General features: G+C 46.2%; 1 protein-coding gene across 1 annotated transcript in view; it reads left to right on the top strand.

Annotated features, from left to right (window-relative positions):
- The window catches only part of LOC144094037 (uncharacterized), a 96128-nt gene that overhangs the window by 62039 nt on the left and 19969 nt on the right, over positions 1 to 14120 (top strand). Inside the window, exons 3-4 of the mRNA XM_077627888.1 lie at positions 5013 to 5280; positions 9346 to 9611. Of these exons, the coding sequence (XP_077484014.1) occupies positions 5013 to 5280; positions 9346 to 9611 (534 nt within the window). The remainder of the gene's footprint in view (positions 1 to 5012; positions 5281 to 9345; positions 9612 to 14120) is intronic.

Consider the following 14120-nt stretch of genomic DNA (forward strand, 5'->3'; position numbering starts at 1 on the left):
CTTTGAAAGAGCAAGTAAAGCATCTTAAAGGCGATGGGCGAATAATACGCGTGCATGGAAGGAAAGCGAAGTTTCAAGCTGCAGAATGAGCTCAAGGTTCGCGTTACTGAAAACTAGCAAAATAAACATGGCATGTCCCTTGAAGCCAAAGGGCTCTAACCTGGGCCATGGAGGCGGCACTGAGAGGAAAGTGGGCGGAAGGTTGGAGCTGGTGCAAGGAAAGAGGAAATGTCGTTGAAGAGGGTAAAAGGTTAGCAAAGTGAAAAGAGGGGCTCAAACTATTGCTCCGGGCAAACAGAGGCGACCTCGGCCGATCAGTGTTTGTACCGCCAAACCCGAAAGATCAAAGGCTGCTGCAGACGAGACCGTCGCCAGGTACCGCTTTGACCGGTGCGGTCCTCTGGGTCGTCTCTCGTTGTATGCGGGCGAAAGCAGGCAAATTTCGGGAGGTAGTTGGGACAACAGAGAACGGAACAGGAAGGTTAAGTACACTCCTGTATTGACACTCGAAGTTTTGCTTAAGTAAACGAAGACTTTGTGAAGGAGGCGCCAGAGCGTGTTGATTTACTCAGACGCGGAGGTTATTTAACTTTGAAGACGATCGAGCATGGTGTCCTGTTATTTCGACCTTAAAGTAGCAGGTTCCGAGAGGCACCCAGAAAGGTTGTGAATGGAAACCGCCTCCTTTCTGAGTTGGCGCTGGGTGGAGGCTAGGAAAAGTTTGAGGTGATCAGTTACTTGGGCTTGAAGCGAAACGAGTAAGTTTACGGTTTGTACGCTGGTGGGTCGGCTCGTGGTTTGTAGCCCAACGAAATACAAGAGAATTTATCGGTTGTCATCCTTGGAGTTCACAAAAAGCATGTGCTACGTGTTCTTGTTTTATCGGCCACTAATATCGTTATAGGGACATTGACCGTGCTACATATCTGGACAGCGAGGGTAACATCGTTTCCAAAAATTACCAAGCACTGTGGTTTGTTTCTTAGCTGTGCAAGAAAGTACTTACGGCGCCTATTAAAATATAAGCCTTTGTAAGATAAGGAGAGCCTTTTCATACTCACTTTTGAGACATTTTGGCTTTTAGGGGTGTCCTAAGAACTCCACTGTACATCCTGACACGGAACACAGGTCCGGACAGCCGGCACACCATGTGGTGATGCCACTCGGCGTCTGCAACGCTAGGATGGAGGTTCGCAGTATCATCTTCACTGGTTGCTCCGCTGTGCTGGGTCAGTGCTCCAAGGACCTGATCCTCGGCCTGCATTTTCTTCGCGAAAACGGTGCTACCATCGACCTCCGCGAACTCATGGCGACGTTCCCCGCCCCGTGCACCGTAGTCAGCGACAGTGAGCCGGGCAGGCCAGTTTTTTGCTTGTCAGAAGACAACATCATTCTACCACCGCGTACCAGCTTGTTTCTTACGGTGGAGTGCGACATACCCCGCGACTCAGATGGCATGGCAGAAGCAAACCTGTCGTTGCTATTGAGCCACAAATTCTGTGTCCCTCGGGGAGTACTTGCCCTGCACTACCAGTAAACTCAGCTTCTAGTCACGAACTTTAGCGCCAATACGGCCATTTGCTGTAAAATATACCCATCGCCTATTTCGATAAAATCAGCGAGCCCGTCGCCCCATTGCGCGTTGTCACTATTCAGGGGAACACTTCCAGGGGAACCATAGTCGATCAGTTAAGTCTGACTTGAATTCTGACTTGAACGTTGATCAGTAACGATAATAATAATAATTGGTTTTTGGGGAAAGGAAATGGCGCAGTATCTGTCTCATATATCTTTGGACACCTGAACCGCGCCGTAAGGGAAGGGATAAAGGAGGGAGTGAAAGAAGAAAGGAAGAATAGGTGCCGTAGTGGAGGGCTCCGGAATAATTTCGACCACCTGGGGATCTTTAACGTGCACTGACATCGCACAGCACACGGGCGCCTTAGCGTTTTTCCTCCATAAAAACGCAGCCGCCGCGGTTGGGTTCGAACCCGGGAACTCCGGATCAGTAGTCGAGCGCCCTAACCACTGTGTCACCGCGGCGGTGGCTCAGTAACGATGCCTGCAAACCGTTTTTGACTCTTTTCCTGACCGCTTTGCGACCACTTTTAAGGACGGGCAGACGTCAGGTATGAAACATCGCATCATATTTGATGACAGTGAACGGTCTATCCGTCAACACCCCCCTCTAATGTCGGCGCAAGAACGTGCGGCGATACGGCTGCATTTTGACGAAATTCATGACGTCATGCAGCCGTTTACACATGGGCTTCGCCCGTTGTGCTTGTCGCTCAGAATGACAGGACGATCAGAATTTTTGTCGACTATCGAGGGCTCGAGAAAATTACCAAAAAGGAGGTGTTTCGCTACCGCGAATCATTGACTCGTTCGACCGGCGGCGTCATGATTGCTACTTTTCTCCTCTTGACCTCCGCAGTGGGTACTGGCAGATTGAGGTAGACGAACGGGACTGCGAGAAGACTGCGTTCGTTACTCCCTACGGGTTGTATGAGTTCAAGATGCTACCCTTCGACTTGTTGTTCGCTGCTACCACCTCTCAAAGAATGTTGGGCACTTTCCTAGTTGGCCACAAATGACAGTCCTGCCTTGTCTACACTGACGACGTTGTCATTTGTTCTGGCACCTGCGACGAGCATTTGAAGCGCCTGAGTGCAGTACTAGAGACCATTCTATCGGCCAGCCTCTCCTCCAAGCCAGAAAAATTCCGCTTAGTTCTCCAACGGTTGAAGTTTCTGGGCGAAGTCGTGAGTGCTGAGGATGTTAGCCCTGATCCCGGCAAGACGGCTCTCGTCGCTGCGTTTCCGACTCCCACCGATAAGCGCGTTGTGTGCCGTTTTTTGAGCTTCTGCGCCTATTGCAGACGTTTTCTTCAAGACTTATTCCGACTAGACGAGCGTCTAACTCGTTTCAAAAAGGACAGCCAAGCTTTCATATCGACCCAAGAACAGCAGGAAGCCTTCGAGGACCACAGAAACTGCCTCCAAACTACACCCATACTTGCCCACTTTGGCGAGGGAGCGGATACGGAACTGCCCATCGATACCAGCGACATCAGCCTGGGTTCAGTGTCAAGATGGTGCGGATCGCGTGACTGATTATGCAAGCCGCACACTGTCGCTATCTGAGGCGAATTATTCTACCAAGGAAAAGGAGTGCTGTGTTGCCTGATGGGCGGTAACGAAATTTCGCCCATACTTGTATGGTGGCCCCTTTCGGGTCGTAAATGATCACCACTCACTTTGTTGGCTCGCGAACCTTAAAGACCCCTCAGGGAGGCTTCGTCGTAGACGCCTCCATTTGCAAGAATGTGACATGATCATCGTTTGCAAGCCTTGCAACAACACAGTGATCTGACTGCCAGTCCCGTGCTCCTACCTCGTGTACCTCAGCTGACCTAGAAGGTGGTCTTGCTTTCCTTGGCGCTCTAACCACGTCCATCCTAGCACAACAACACGGAGACGGCCCCGAGCTGTGACCCCTCATAGAATATCTCTAAGGCCGCGTCTTGTCGCCGCTCCGTCTCTTAACGCGCGGTCTGTCATCGCTCTCCTTGCGGCATGGCATCCTCTACCAGAGAGACTATACGGCCCCACGACCCCACGATGCTCTGTCGTCTTTTTAGACCAGTGTGCTCGGACAGGAAACACAGCTGATATATGCGTCCACGTTGTTGTTGTTGTCGATTGCGCCCATGTATTCTGTTGCGGTTGTCTCCTTCTTTGTCTTCTTCTACTCCTTCCTCTGCTTCATATTATTCAATGCCCATCTGGATAATGCGGATAACCTATCTACAGTAGTGCAGACGTTTGGGCGAGTTAGTGTAGATTCATAGAACAACAAGCGAAACACCACCAGCGCTGGAGGTGTCTCCCTTCTTGTTCTATGTGTTCTGTCAATGTGTGAGCTGCGTTTGTCGTCATTAACCGGTCTATTACTGGAAGCTGCCAATTAAGCAGTTTTCACTACACATGATGTGTGTAGCTCATGAAGACATGGATTCTGTTTTGCAGGTCAATAAATGTTGGAGACTGCTCAGGCTGAAGCATAGAAATAGCCTCCACGCATGTCACTTGTATGTTGGCAGCCCAAACCTATGCATATAGTAAGCGTTCGAATAAAGCAAAATGATACTTGAGCCTGCGATGGTTGTGCGCGAAAAACCACGGACGCCAGAAACAAAGGATGCAGACATTTTATAGATGCCTGCAACAAAACTTGCACCTTCGTAGGCTCGCCAATGAGAGCGCTGTCTAAGCTTAAAAGGTTTTGGGTGCGGTCGTGAATGTGTCATTATTGCGAGAACATAGGCTTACCTACTAAACATACGCGATGGGTCGGTTGCTTTCACAGCGTGTATGGGGAATCGGCAGCTGCATAGCTGTTGTGGGAGGGCGGAAAGGATTGGGAGTCTTTATTTTTTTAAAGGCTGGTTCAAGATGTATGTTGAGACTTGATCTGCGCTGGAAGATATATATTGTCATGGCAAAAATAATCACACACACAAAACAACGCTCAATTTTTATTGTTTCATTGTAGGCGTCCTTTACTTAACTTTATCACCATTGATCTTTTGTACTGCACTGACCCTCTCTGAGACCAATTAATACCGCAATATTGCAAAGCTCTCTCATTTATGTTACCATATTTTATGAAAAATGATGGCTTTATGAATGTTTCTATATTGTTCGCGTCGCTGTGTAGACAGTTAAATTGAAACCACTCGAAAAAATCGCGCCGTTTAGAAAGTGAAAATCGAAAGACTTGGCGTGCTTTGAATATGTGTAGTATGCAGTTTATCTTTTGTAGGAATGGTGTGCAGGACCATTCCACGCGATTCCATTTACTGTTCTTTTGGTAACCTGTGGCAAACTTCGGCAAACGTCCCCATCGAGGGAGTATAACTTCCCCATAACATTGAACGAAGAAAACGTTTTGTTGGACTGTCCTCATCGTGCCGGTAGAATACAAAGTTCAACATTGACGTCGCACAGGCGCGGCGGCAAGCGGCGAGACAACCGCGGCCGGGCTTCCGCCTGGTGCGGGCCCGCGTGAGGTCGACCACGTCGACGACTGCGGCCCCCGACGACTACTACTACTACGAGGTGCCCGAGGAGCGCCACACGCCGCCCCCTCCGCCCAGGGGGCGGGGCCGAGTGGTTGCCCGCTTCAGGGGCCGAGCCCCACCCAAACCGGCGCCGAGCCCCATACCACCTCCGCCCTCGTACGAAGAGGAACTGGCCCACTACGGATACAGCTTCGGTGAGCCTTCTTTTCTGGCTTCCTAGCGTAGCGAGTGCTACCAGGAAGCATCTGGACTCGCGCTCTTGGTCTCAGTTGGATTTTAAAAAAAATGGCGGAGGGATGGTGGTGAAAGGATGGGGATGTAGCCCATTCCTTCAGAGCGAGATTTTTTCTTTCAAAGAAGACCACATGTCCACTGCTTCTCTATTTTTTTTTCTGGGAATCGGTGTCAGAACGTGCTTTGCGTGCATGCATTCTGCAGATGATAGACTTCGGTATCTATCGGATCACCGTTGAGTTTTGCTAACTTTAGTACTATTCTCGATGGGACTGCTGAAAGCTGACAGAGCAATGTCTGAGACAGAACAACCACTTACATAGTACTAAGCTCTGTTTTACCACTATGTGAAGTGCGCAAAAGATTCCGCTAGTTTTCCCAGGACTGAAGCATGTGTTGCTTTTTTTTAAGTCCGAAACTCGACTCGCGGCCCTGCGCTATGCCGTACTGACGAACCTTCATTGCCACCCTTCTGGTCGTCATTGAACATGTCTTCAAATTTTCTGTTGACTATGAAGGCCTCTTGGCAGCATGAGCCCCAAGCCTTCCTACAAGAGCAAAAAAAAAAAACGAAACACGCTCTTTTTAAGTAAAGAGCATGGCCGCTTGACGGGAAGCGTCAGGATAACGCGATTTTACGTTTCCTTCACTTCTTTTACAGCCTGTAAAATCTGATTAAAGTATCACCCGCATACACGACTGACGGCTATATGGTCAAGACTCAGATCAGCCCAGAGGTCTTGGTGATATTAGGCTTGTTTTATGTTTCTTTATTTAAGTCATGTGCAAGGAGATGCTGGCATCAATTTGGCGTATTCAACCAGTGACATTCTCGCTGTTTTAGACTAGTAACATTGATTCCTGAACATTTGCGAAACTTTGCTTCAAATATAAATTGGAATGAGTTTCTTTATGAAGCCGCCCCTACCTATTATAGAGTGTGTTCATAGAAAGATCAGCCTTTTACAATTGCGCTTTTCCTAAAGTCACCTTAACTAAAATCAAAGAAAGCGCGAAAACCTTTGCATTATACCTAATTTAAAGAAGCCCGTAGAAAGCCGAAACGATTTCTTTGGCACATTTAAAATAACGAAATATAGGTTCATCCCAGAAGTGTGAAAAAAGTTAGGAATGAATTGGGTACTGACTTAAAAAAAGGCTCGAATTAGTAATAATAGTAGAAAGTTCTCAGAACTCTACTATTACCCGCAAAAAGCCTGGTGTACTGCAGAAAACTTTTTCAAACACTACAAACTTATACCGGTTGAAATGGAAATAGGATGAGACGTCCTGAACGGTAAGGCTCTTGCCATTGAAATGAACACTTCCTAACTTTCGGAAAATTTGATGCGGCTGAATCTGGCTATTTTTCGACATACTTAGAGCACTGGCTCGCCGATGCATTGTTTTTATACCCCACGATGCCGGCAAAAATCTGCAGCCTAATATGTAATTTAAGGAGCAACTGCTAGTTGTGATGGTATCATAGCAGCATTAATACATGCAATTTCTAATTTAATATATGACGTGCTTTGCCACACTGCAAATTTTATACAACCGATATTTTTCCCGAAAACATGAAAATAGTGAGGGTGGTTGTTCACTACAAAGATGGCACGGTACTAATCTGGGAAATATCAGGCCAATCTCAGTACTTGTGCTTTTTTCTAAGATGTTTGAAAAGTTTATTGTCTCCAGAATTGCTGGTCATCTTCAGAGAAATAACCAGTATTTAGCAGTCAGTATGGTATTCAAAAACATAAATCAACTCAGTCTGCTTTTTTTTGTATAAAATAAACACTCATCCAAAATTTATGAAATCTGACTACACATAGGGCGTATTCTTAGACTTCAGCAAAGCGCTCGGTTTCATTAAACAAGACATTACTATTAATAAACTCCCGTACTATAAGAGGCGATTCGCTCAAGCTACTGAATAGTTATCTCTCTTATTGTTCCCAGTATATTGTCTTCAATATTAAATCTGAATTGGAATACATTAAGTATAGTGTGCTGCAAGGCCCGATTTTTGGGTCCCATGCTATTTCTTCTCTATATTAATATCATTGCATCCATATAAGACACTCCGGAAATGATTGTTTATGCGGACGACACCAGCGTTTTATTTTCTGCTCAAGATCTAGCACTTGCAATTGCTGCTATAAACGTAAGGCTCAAGATTCTGTCTCAATGGCTTACGGCCAATCAACGTTTCCTTATGTTAATAAAACAAAATATGTCATTTTCTCTTCTAGCAATAATCCGATTCATCTCACTAATGTGATAAGTTTTGAGTCTCGACCTTTGGAGCGTGTTACAGAAATAAAATACTTAGGGGTACAATTCGAACGAAACCCTTTTATGCACACCTCATATTCGGCTCGTAAAAGGCAGTGTTGCACAACCTATTGGAATGTTGAACCGGTGTCGCTCATTGCTAACAATCAGACTAAGGCACAAGCTTTATTTTAGTACTGCCCATTCCAGGTTACACAATTGCTGGCTTGTCTGAAGGGTCAAAGATACAACCTACCTTGAAAGTTTTTTTGTTACTGCAGGAAAATGTACCCGATTCATTAAAAATTTATTTTGATATAACTCTACATCCTAGTAGTTTCGAAAAAAAACGTACACTGCCTGTACAAGAACTGTATTATGAGCGATTGTCGCAGTTGGCATTCTTAGAACTGAAAGCCAGTCCGCAACAATTTTTTTTTCTAAATATACCACCGATCTAACACGATTTGAGTTAAGTCGCGCGGATTTACAGAAAACAAGAAACAAGACAAGCTATGGTATGCAGTCGCTGAATTGGCGAATTCCTAACCTTTTGAACTATCATCCCGATTTGGTCGAAATAATGAGCCACAATCTCTATTTGTTTTTCGTAAGTGTATGAAAGTTTACTTTCTGGAGAACGTATAACCTGAGGCCTTTCTTCTACTGTCAGTTGCCTGTCACATCTAAATATCTTCACTTATTTGATTCGACAGGTCGGTTTTCCCGGTTTTATACTAGTTCTCTACATGGGTTTAATTTGTTTCTTTCGATGCACTGTATTTTTTCCGGTGAACTCTTGTTCTATGTCTCAGTAATGAGGATGTACTGTAGGTTTCATTGTGAAATTTGTATGCTGCGAACATTCGCGTTGTTGTAATCAGAATGCTTTTGTTTCTTTTGTTATGTGTGTTTCTATTAGAAGTGATCCTTGCTGCTGTGATAGAGTGGTGCTTATGGCCCATTCAGGCGAATTTTACTTTTGCCTTTTACCCTCCGCACCGAGACACTGTGATGTGTCAATTTTCTGAATAAAACAGCAGCACGCACAATAGCGGCATAGCTGAACAAGCTGTAAAAGATTGTAATTTACGCCATCGCATCGCACAGTCTGACCATAAAAAACTGTTCTTTTTAAATGTCAAAACATTTATTTAAAAAGCAGCGCTAAGCAGCGCAATCTACTCTAGCGCTTGCTTTGGCGGGTTAGTAGATCAAATGACGCTATTGTTTCTCCGCATTCGGGTACACTTGAAAACTAAACATTTTGACAGATTTGCCTGTCTGGTTGGGTTTGAAGACTTATAATAAACTGCACATCTCCAACCAAAAATTTAACTTTAACCCAACGTTTCGAAGCCGACTCGGCTCCTTGATCAGGGGTGACTGAGGGCAGTAGCTAGCGTCTTTTAAGTATAGAGGGGAGGGCGGGGGTGGTGAAAAGAACGACAGCTGGGTCGCGAAAGGCGCGGAGGAGGGGGAGGGGGGGTGTAGGCTGTTAGTCACGCTGGCGCACTGCAGGGAGGTGCTGAATGGCGACTTTTTTTTTGTTGCGTTGAAGAGCGAAGTCCCTGGGCATATACTGGGGGCAGGTTTCCTTTTGTGCGGTTGATATTCTTCGGGGTGGTTTGGATATGCCAGGATTCGAGAAGGAGCCTCTTGTGGTAATTTGTTTGGGTTCCGAGGATGCGGGTTTCTTCAAAGTTGATTGGGTACACCTGCACTGAGATCCACGCCTGACTTCGCAGGGCCACCCAAGCAGAGTTCTTCGACGACGACTACCACGACGACAACACCAGCGCCGACGGACCCGCCCAAGACGCTGTCTCCCAACTACAGGGAGCGCGCCGACGGCCGCATCATAGACTTCCGCGCCGACCCGAACTTCCCGCGGGAGCTGAAGAACGCTGACCTCACAGACTACCCGTTCTACGAGAACGTGCCCGAGGACATCAACTTTGATTGCAACAAGTGGCACGACGGCTTCTACGCCAGCATACCGCACAAGTGCCAGGTGAGCAGTGTAGAGGCTCAGCCATGTCCCCGTGTGACTGTCTAGGGTTAAATTAATGAATGAATGAGTGAATTTATTTGCACTAACAGCGACAACCATAGTTGTTTGTGTAAGTCCGATTGCCCCTTCGCATAAAGCCACAAAGTGCGTGTGTCTGGGGCTGACAAACGTGCACCACGGTTACGTGTTTGGATGCTGAAGTATAGAAGTTTTGTTGTGAAACAGCTAGTGCACTTTTATCGCAAGGCGAAGGCGGAAAAAAGACAACCTGAATGTTGGAAGTTAAGGAAAATCTATACTTGGCGGTGCAACAGGCGGCCAGCTGAGTACCGCTATGTTTGGTGCTTGAGGGCGATGCGCTTGGCGTGCCCACATGGTTTCATTTTTGACACACCTCTACTTACAGCTGCGGAGCATCAAAGGAACTGTAGGTTCCCCTATGAGAGGTCCTCGGACGAGGGTCATGCAGCGGCACGCACCTATGGCTAGCTCATGTTGCACGGGCCTCCACATTAGCAAACGCATCTTTCGGCGTGCATGCTTCGTCAACGTACCAAGACACTAGGCTGCATAACCAGTGCTACGACGACTATTATTGCAGAATTTAAATATATATCCCTACGTAGCAGGTCTCTACTCATCAGTCGTGGCGGTGGCTCGGTGCTTTCACCTGCCGCACCGGTAGCTTGGCTTTCTGCCTACGCTGCCGACTCCTCGGCGCTCGAACCGTCCTGCCAGACCCGCCGCCTCAGTCCTCAAAAGTATCGCACGCTGTGTGGGGTTGAGGTCATGGATGCACAGGACGCAGTTCTTTCAGAGAACTTCGTTGTCGGGATCGAGAACCATAGTAACGCTGGTGCAGACGTTAAGCGAAACGGCGACGGCTGACAGATGCCTTTCAAAGACCGGCCAGTGGTAGCTTCCATTTCGGCTGCTCGCTGCCAGTAATCAAGGAGTCCACGTTTACGTCAGTTTAGATCACTTTTCGGGTATTTCGTCATGATAGTGTGCCGAGCTTGAATATTTTTTTTTCATTTCGCACACTTGCCATAAAGGCATAACTTGGGTTCTCTGTATACTATAGGAAATGATGTAAAGTGTTTTCATGCAGGACCGGAAAAGGCTTCTGCTCTTATTGTTGTCGGTCAGCTACTTGGAGAAATCCTCCTTCCTTTTCGCCGTTAGTACCACGTCCTGTAAAATTCGTGTTTTTGAAGCCCTTATTTCTGCACAAGTCCACAGAAACTGGCGAACACACACCTCTGCAGCCGGTGTGGAACACCTCGGGAAGGTGGTGGGTTCTGCTTCTTCTTCAGAGTCCCATCGACACGTGACCGACGGGGTAAGGGCCGTTCCAGCCCTTATCCTTCCAAGGGATACCTCCTCCAATCTTCATAAGTTATGAGGGAGAGGCAAAGTGCACGGCGGAATGAGGGCACGCGTATTTTTCCTTAAAGAGGATGCAAAGAAGGGGAGAGCGGAGCGGGCTTGGAAAGGGAGCCTGGTGGCGGATGCATTAGGGTTTGAAACTTGGTGCGTAAGGTTGTCTACTTTTCTCTGCTCAGGGTTCTCAGCATCATCTTGTGTCCAGTGTTTCTGGATGCGTATCTGTTCTCTTACTAAGTGCATGGATCTCCTGAGTTGCACATAGTATCTTCGTCACTCTTTTCGATTGTTTTATGGCTGTTAGGCTGCTTGTATAGAAATGGGCTTCTGTTATGGACTATATTTTATTTATGTCCTCCATAGCATCGTGCACTGCATAAAGTTCCATCACAAGCGGGTCCGGATGGTCTGATACGTATTCGTGATGTACGTTTTGCTGTCTGTGCGTCGGGATAGTGGCTGCTGTTCTACCGCTCGATTCTGTAATCGACGCGTCCGTATATACAATATATGTTCCTGGGCGTACACCAACCGGTGCTCGAGTTCTCGGCTTCTTTCTACGACGAAGTTTAGTCGTCTTGTTTGTCGTAATAGTCGTGAATTCCCATGAGTGTGGGATTGGTCATTCTAGGTGTTGGCACTGCCACTGCATTGTACAAGGCTGCTATGGGCATAACGTACTTTCGTTTCAGATTTCTTGTTGCGTCTCGCTGATGAATAAGTTGTCAGTGATTGAGCTGTGCAAATTCTTGGAGATTTGGGATGGGGGTAAGTTTTGGTAAGTCCGTGATGGTACGCATTGTGTTCCGATTTATTGTTCCCAACTTTGACCATTATCACCTCGTCAATCGTTGGAACTGGGCATGGTAGAGTATTTTAGGCTGAAGCACAGATTGTACAAGACGTCTTGCCATCTCCATTGGGGAACCTCCTCCCCTAGATGAAATGCGTTTGATGAGGTTCATGAAAGTCGCTGCAGCTTTTTTCATTCTATGGAGCCATTATGTTCTTTTGCCAGCTTATGAAAGTTTAGGCCAATGGCTCTCAACTCATCTACCTCTTGTAATGAGTTATTTCCAATCTTTACCTCGACTGTTTTAGTTGCTAATTGCTCTCTTCCATTCTTGTTTGCCGCATGAATGCAGCTGGACTTTTGCGACAATTTGTATCAGAGCGACAGGAAAAATTTTTTCAACTTTGAATCCAAATTTATGAGCAATAAGTGCATATTTGAATGTAAGACAAGCGACAACAAGGCCATGGAATGCCGAACTATCCAGTTTTGCTAACACACACACAAAGACAAATTGATAGAGCGGTCCTCAGTCTCCTTCTAACTATTGTTCGCGCTAACTAAAAGCGAATAATCCACCCGGCTTCACTGTTGCCTGACTTGGTCAATGCCGCACAGTTTGCGGGATTCAACAAAAGCTACTTTCCGGACCGTATCTGGGCATCGCCGTATACAAAGCTTAAGGGAACGCCAAGTTTTGCCGGCACAGAAACGTGATATCACGAAAGCGAGGGGAGACGTACGGACCACACAAACATTTCACTCATCGTGACGCTGTGCTTCTGCAATGGCCAGTCTTGACGTTTCAGGCTTCGTACCACGAGACAGTAATATCCAATATATATATTCAAGACGGCCTTTTTACCGCGTAAACTCTCAGGCGTGGACGAAAGGCGACAAGACGAGAGGACGCAACATGTGTTTACTTGTTTACAGTACGTACTGCGAGCGAAAACGAAGAAAAATTCGAAAAGAATTCTAAATGAACATAATATCCATTTGAACTGGGCCTATATTTCAACCTCTAATGGTTGCTACTTGCAAACGACCCCAAACCACTTGAAAAGCTTGCTTGAGTAAATTCGGCGTGTTAGGCCTTGTGGCTGAGATTTTTGTTACGTGGTTAGCCAAGAAGTCAGTCCACGAAGTGTATACAGTACACTATGTAAAGACAGATGGGACACGCACGTGTGTCTGTAGAAGATTGATAGTGTGTGTTTTAATATGCTGGAGAAATCTTTATTTCGATTGCTCGCAGGACATCGCAAGATTTGAGAGTGAGTGGTGAATTTAGAAAAGTGCGTGCCTAAATTTGTTACTTGACAGAAATTGAGGGAGTGTTGATGCTATCACCGTGTTTTTGGCTGTGTTAGTCGTTCTTTTTTTCACTTTTGCACTGTACAGAGTCGTTATAAGGTGAACTAACAAACAAACAATGCCCAACGTCGAAATATACAAGCACCCTTATCGCGACATCATTTGCTTTTAGAAAGAAACAGCTGGAAAATAAAATTTGTGCTCAATGGTTTTTAGGCGGAGGGTTTTGGAGCGTGTTTTCCAGCTGCACACGGTGATGAAAACTAATTAAACTTACATATTACCTAATGTTAGGCGTTGAGTGGAACATAAAACGCAGGTAAGTTATGCCACCAGGGGACACAAAATGAGATGATAATTGGCACTGTCAGGCGTCTGCTTAATGAAAATATATTAATTAACATTTTAACCACTGGATCTAGCGCGAATGTTTGTGATGGAAAGACAGAGGCGGTCGCCTTTCTACACTATTCCATACTGTAGAATTTCTTTAGCGTGCGCGTGTTCCGAGATATTCGTCCCCAAATTTACTGTGCCTTCGTGTTATTACGCTTTCAAGGTGGTGGCAGTCGACGCAAAACTCCTTGCTAGCGTAACGGAGCTGCTGTGTCAGGCGTTTCTTCCATTTTGATAGCCGAAAGTAAAAGGGAAACAGTTATGAGATTCACCGCTCGCTATACGCCATTAGCAGACGAAACACTGCGTCACGCCGGTAGGAGTTTCGTGCAGATCGTCACCGCTTTTCATGCTCAATTACGCTGATCAGGTGGAAACATTTCACGAGAATAGCTCGAGACACTCGCGTGCTTGGAGCATTCTACCAAATGGAATCGTGCAGAATTTGATTGCCACTTAGTTTCTTATCTACATATGCCCGCTTGTCGCAGTCACTAAAAAAGTTAAGTTATTTTAGTTAATTTTGTGCCTGAAGTGACGATTATTATCTCCTTGTATCCCCCTTAGCACATAAATTATATGAAGAGGTGATTTCACGTGCCCCTCAGCACCTAACT

This window comes from Amblyomma americanum, chromosome 6 (genome assembly GCF_052857255.1).
Source record: "Amblyomma americanum isolate KBUSLIRL-KWMA chromosome 6, ASM5285725v1, whole genome shotgun sequence".
In the NCBI taxonomy this organism is placed as follows: Eukaryota; Metazoa; Arthropoda; class Arachnida; order Ixodida; family Ixodidae; genus Amblyomma; species Amblyomma americanum.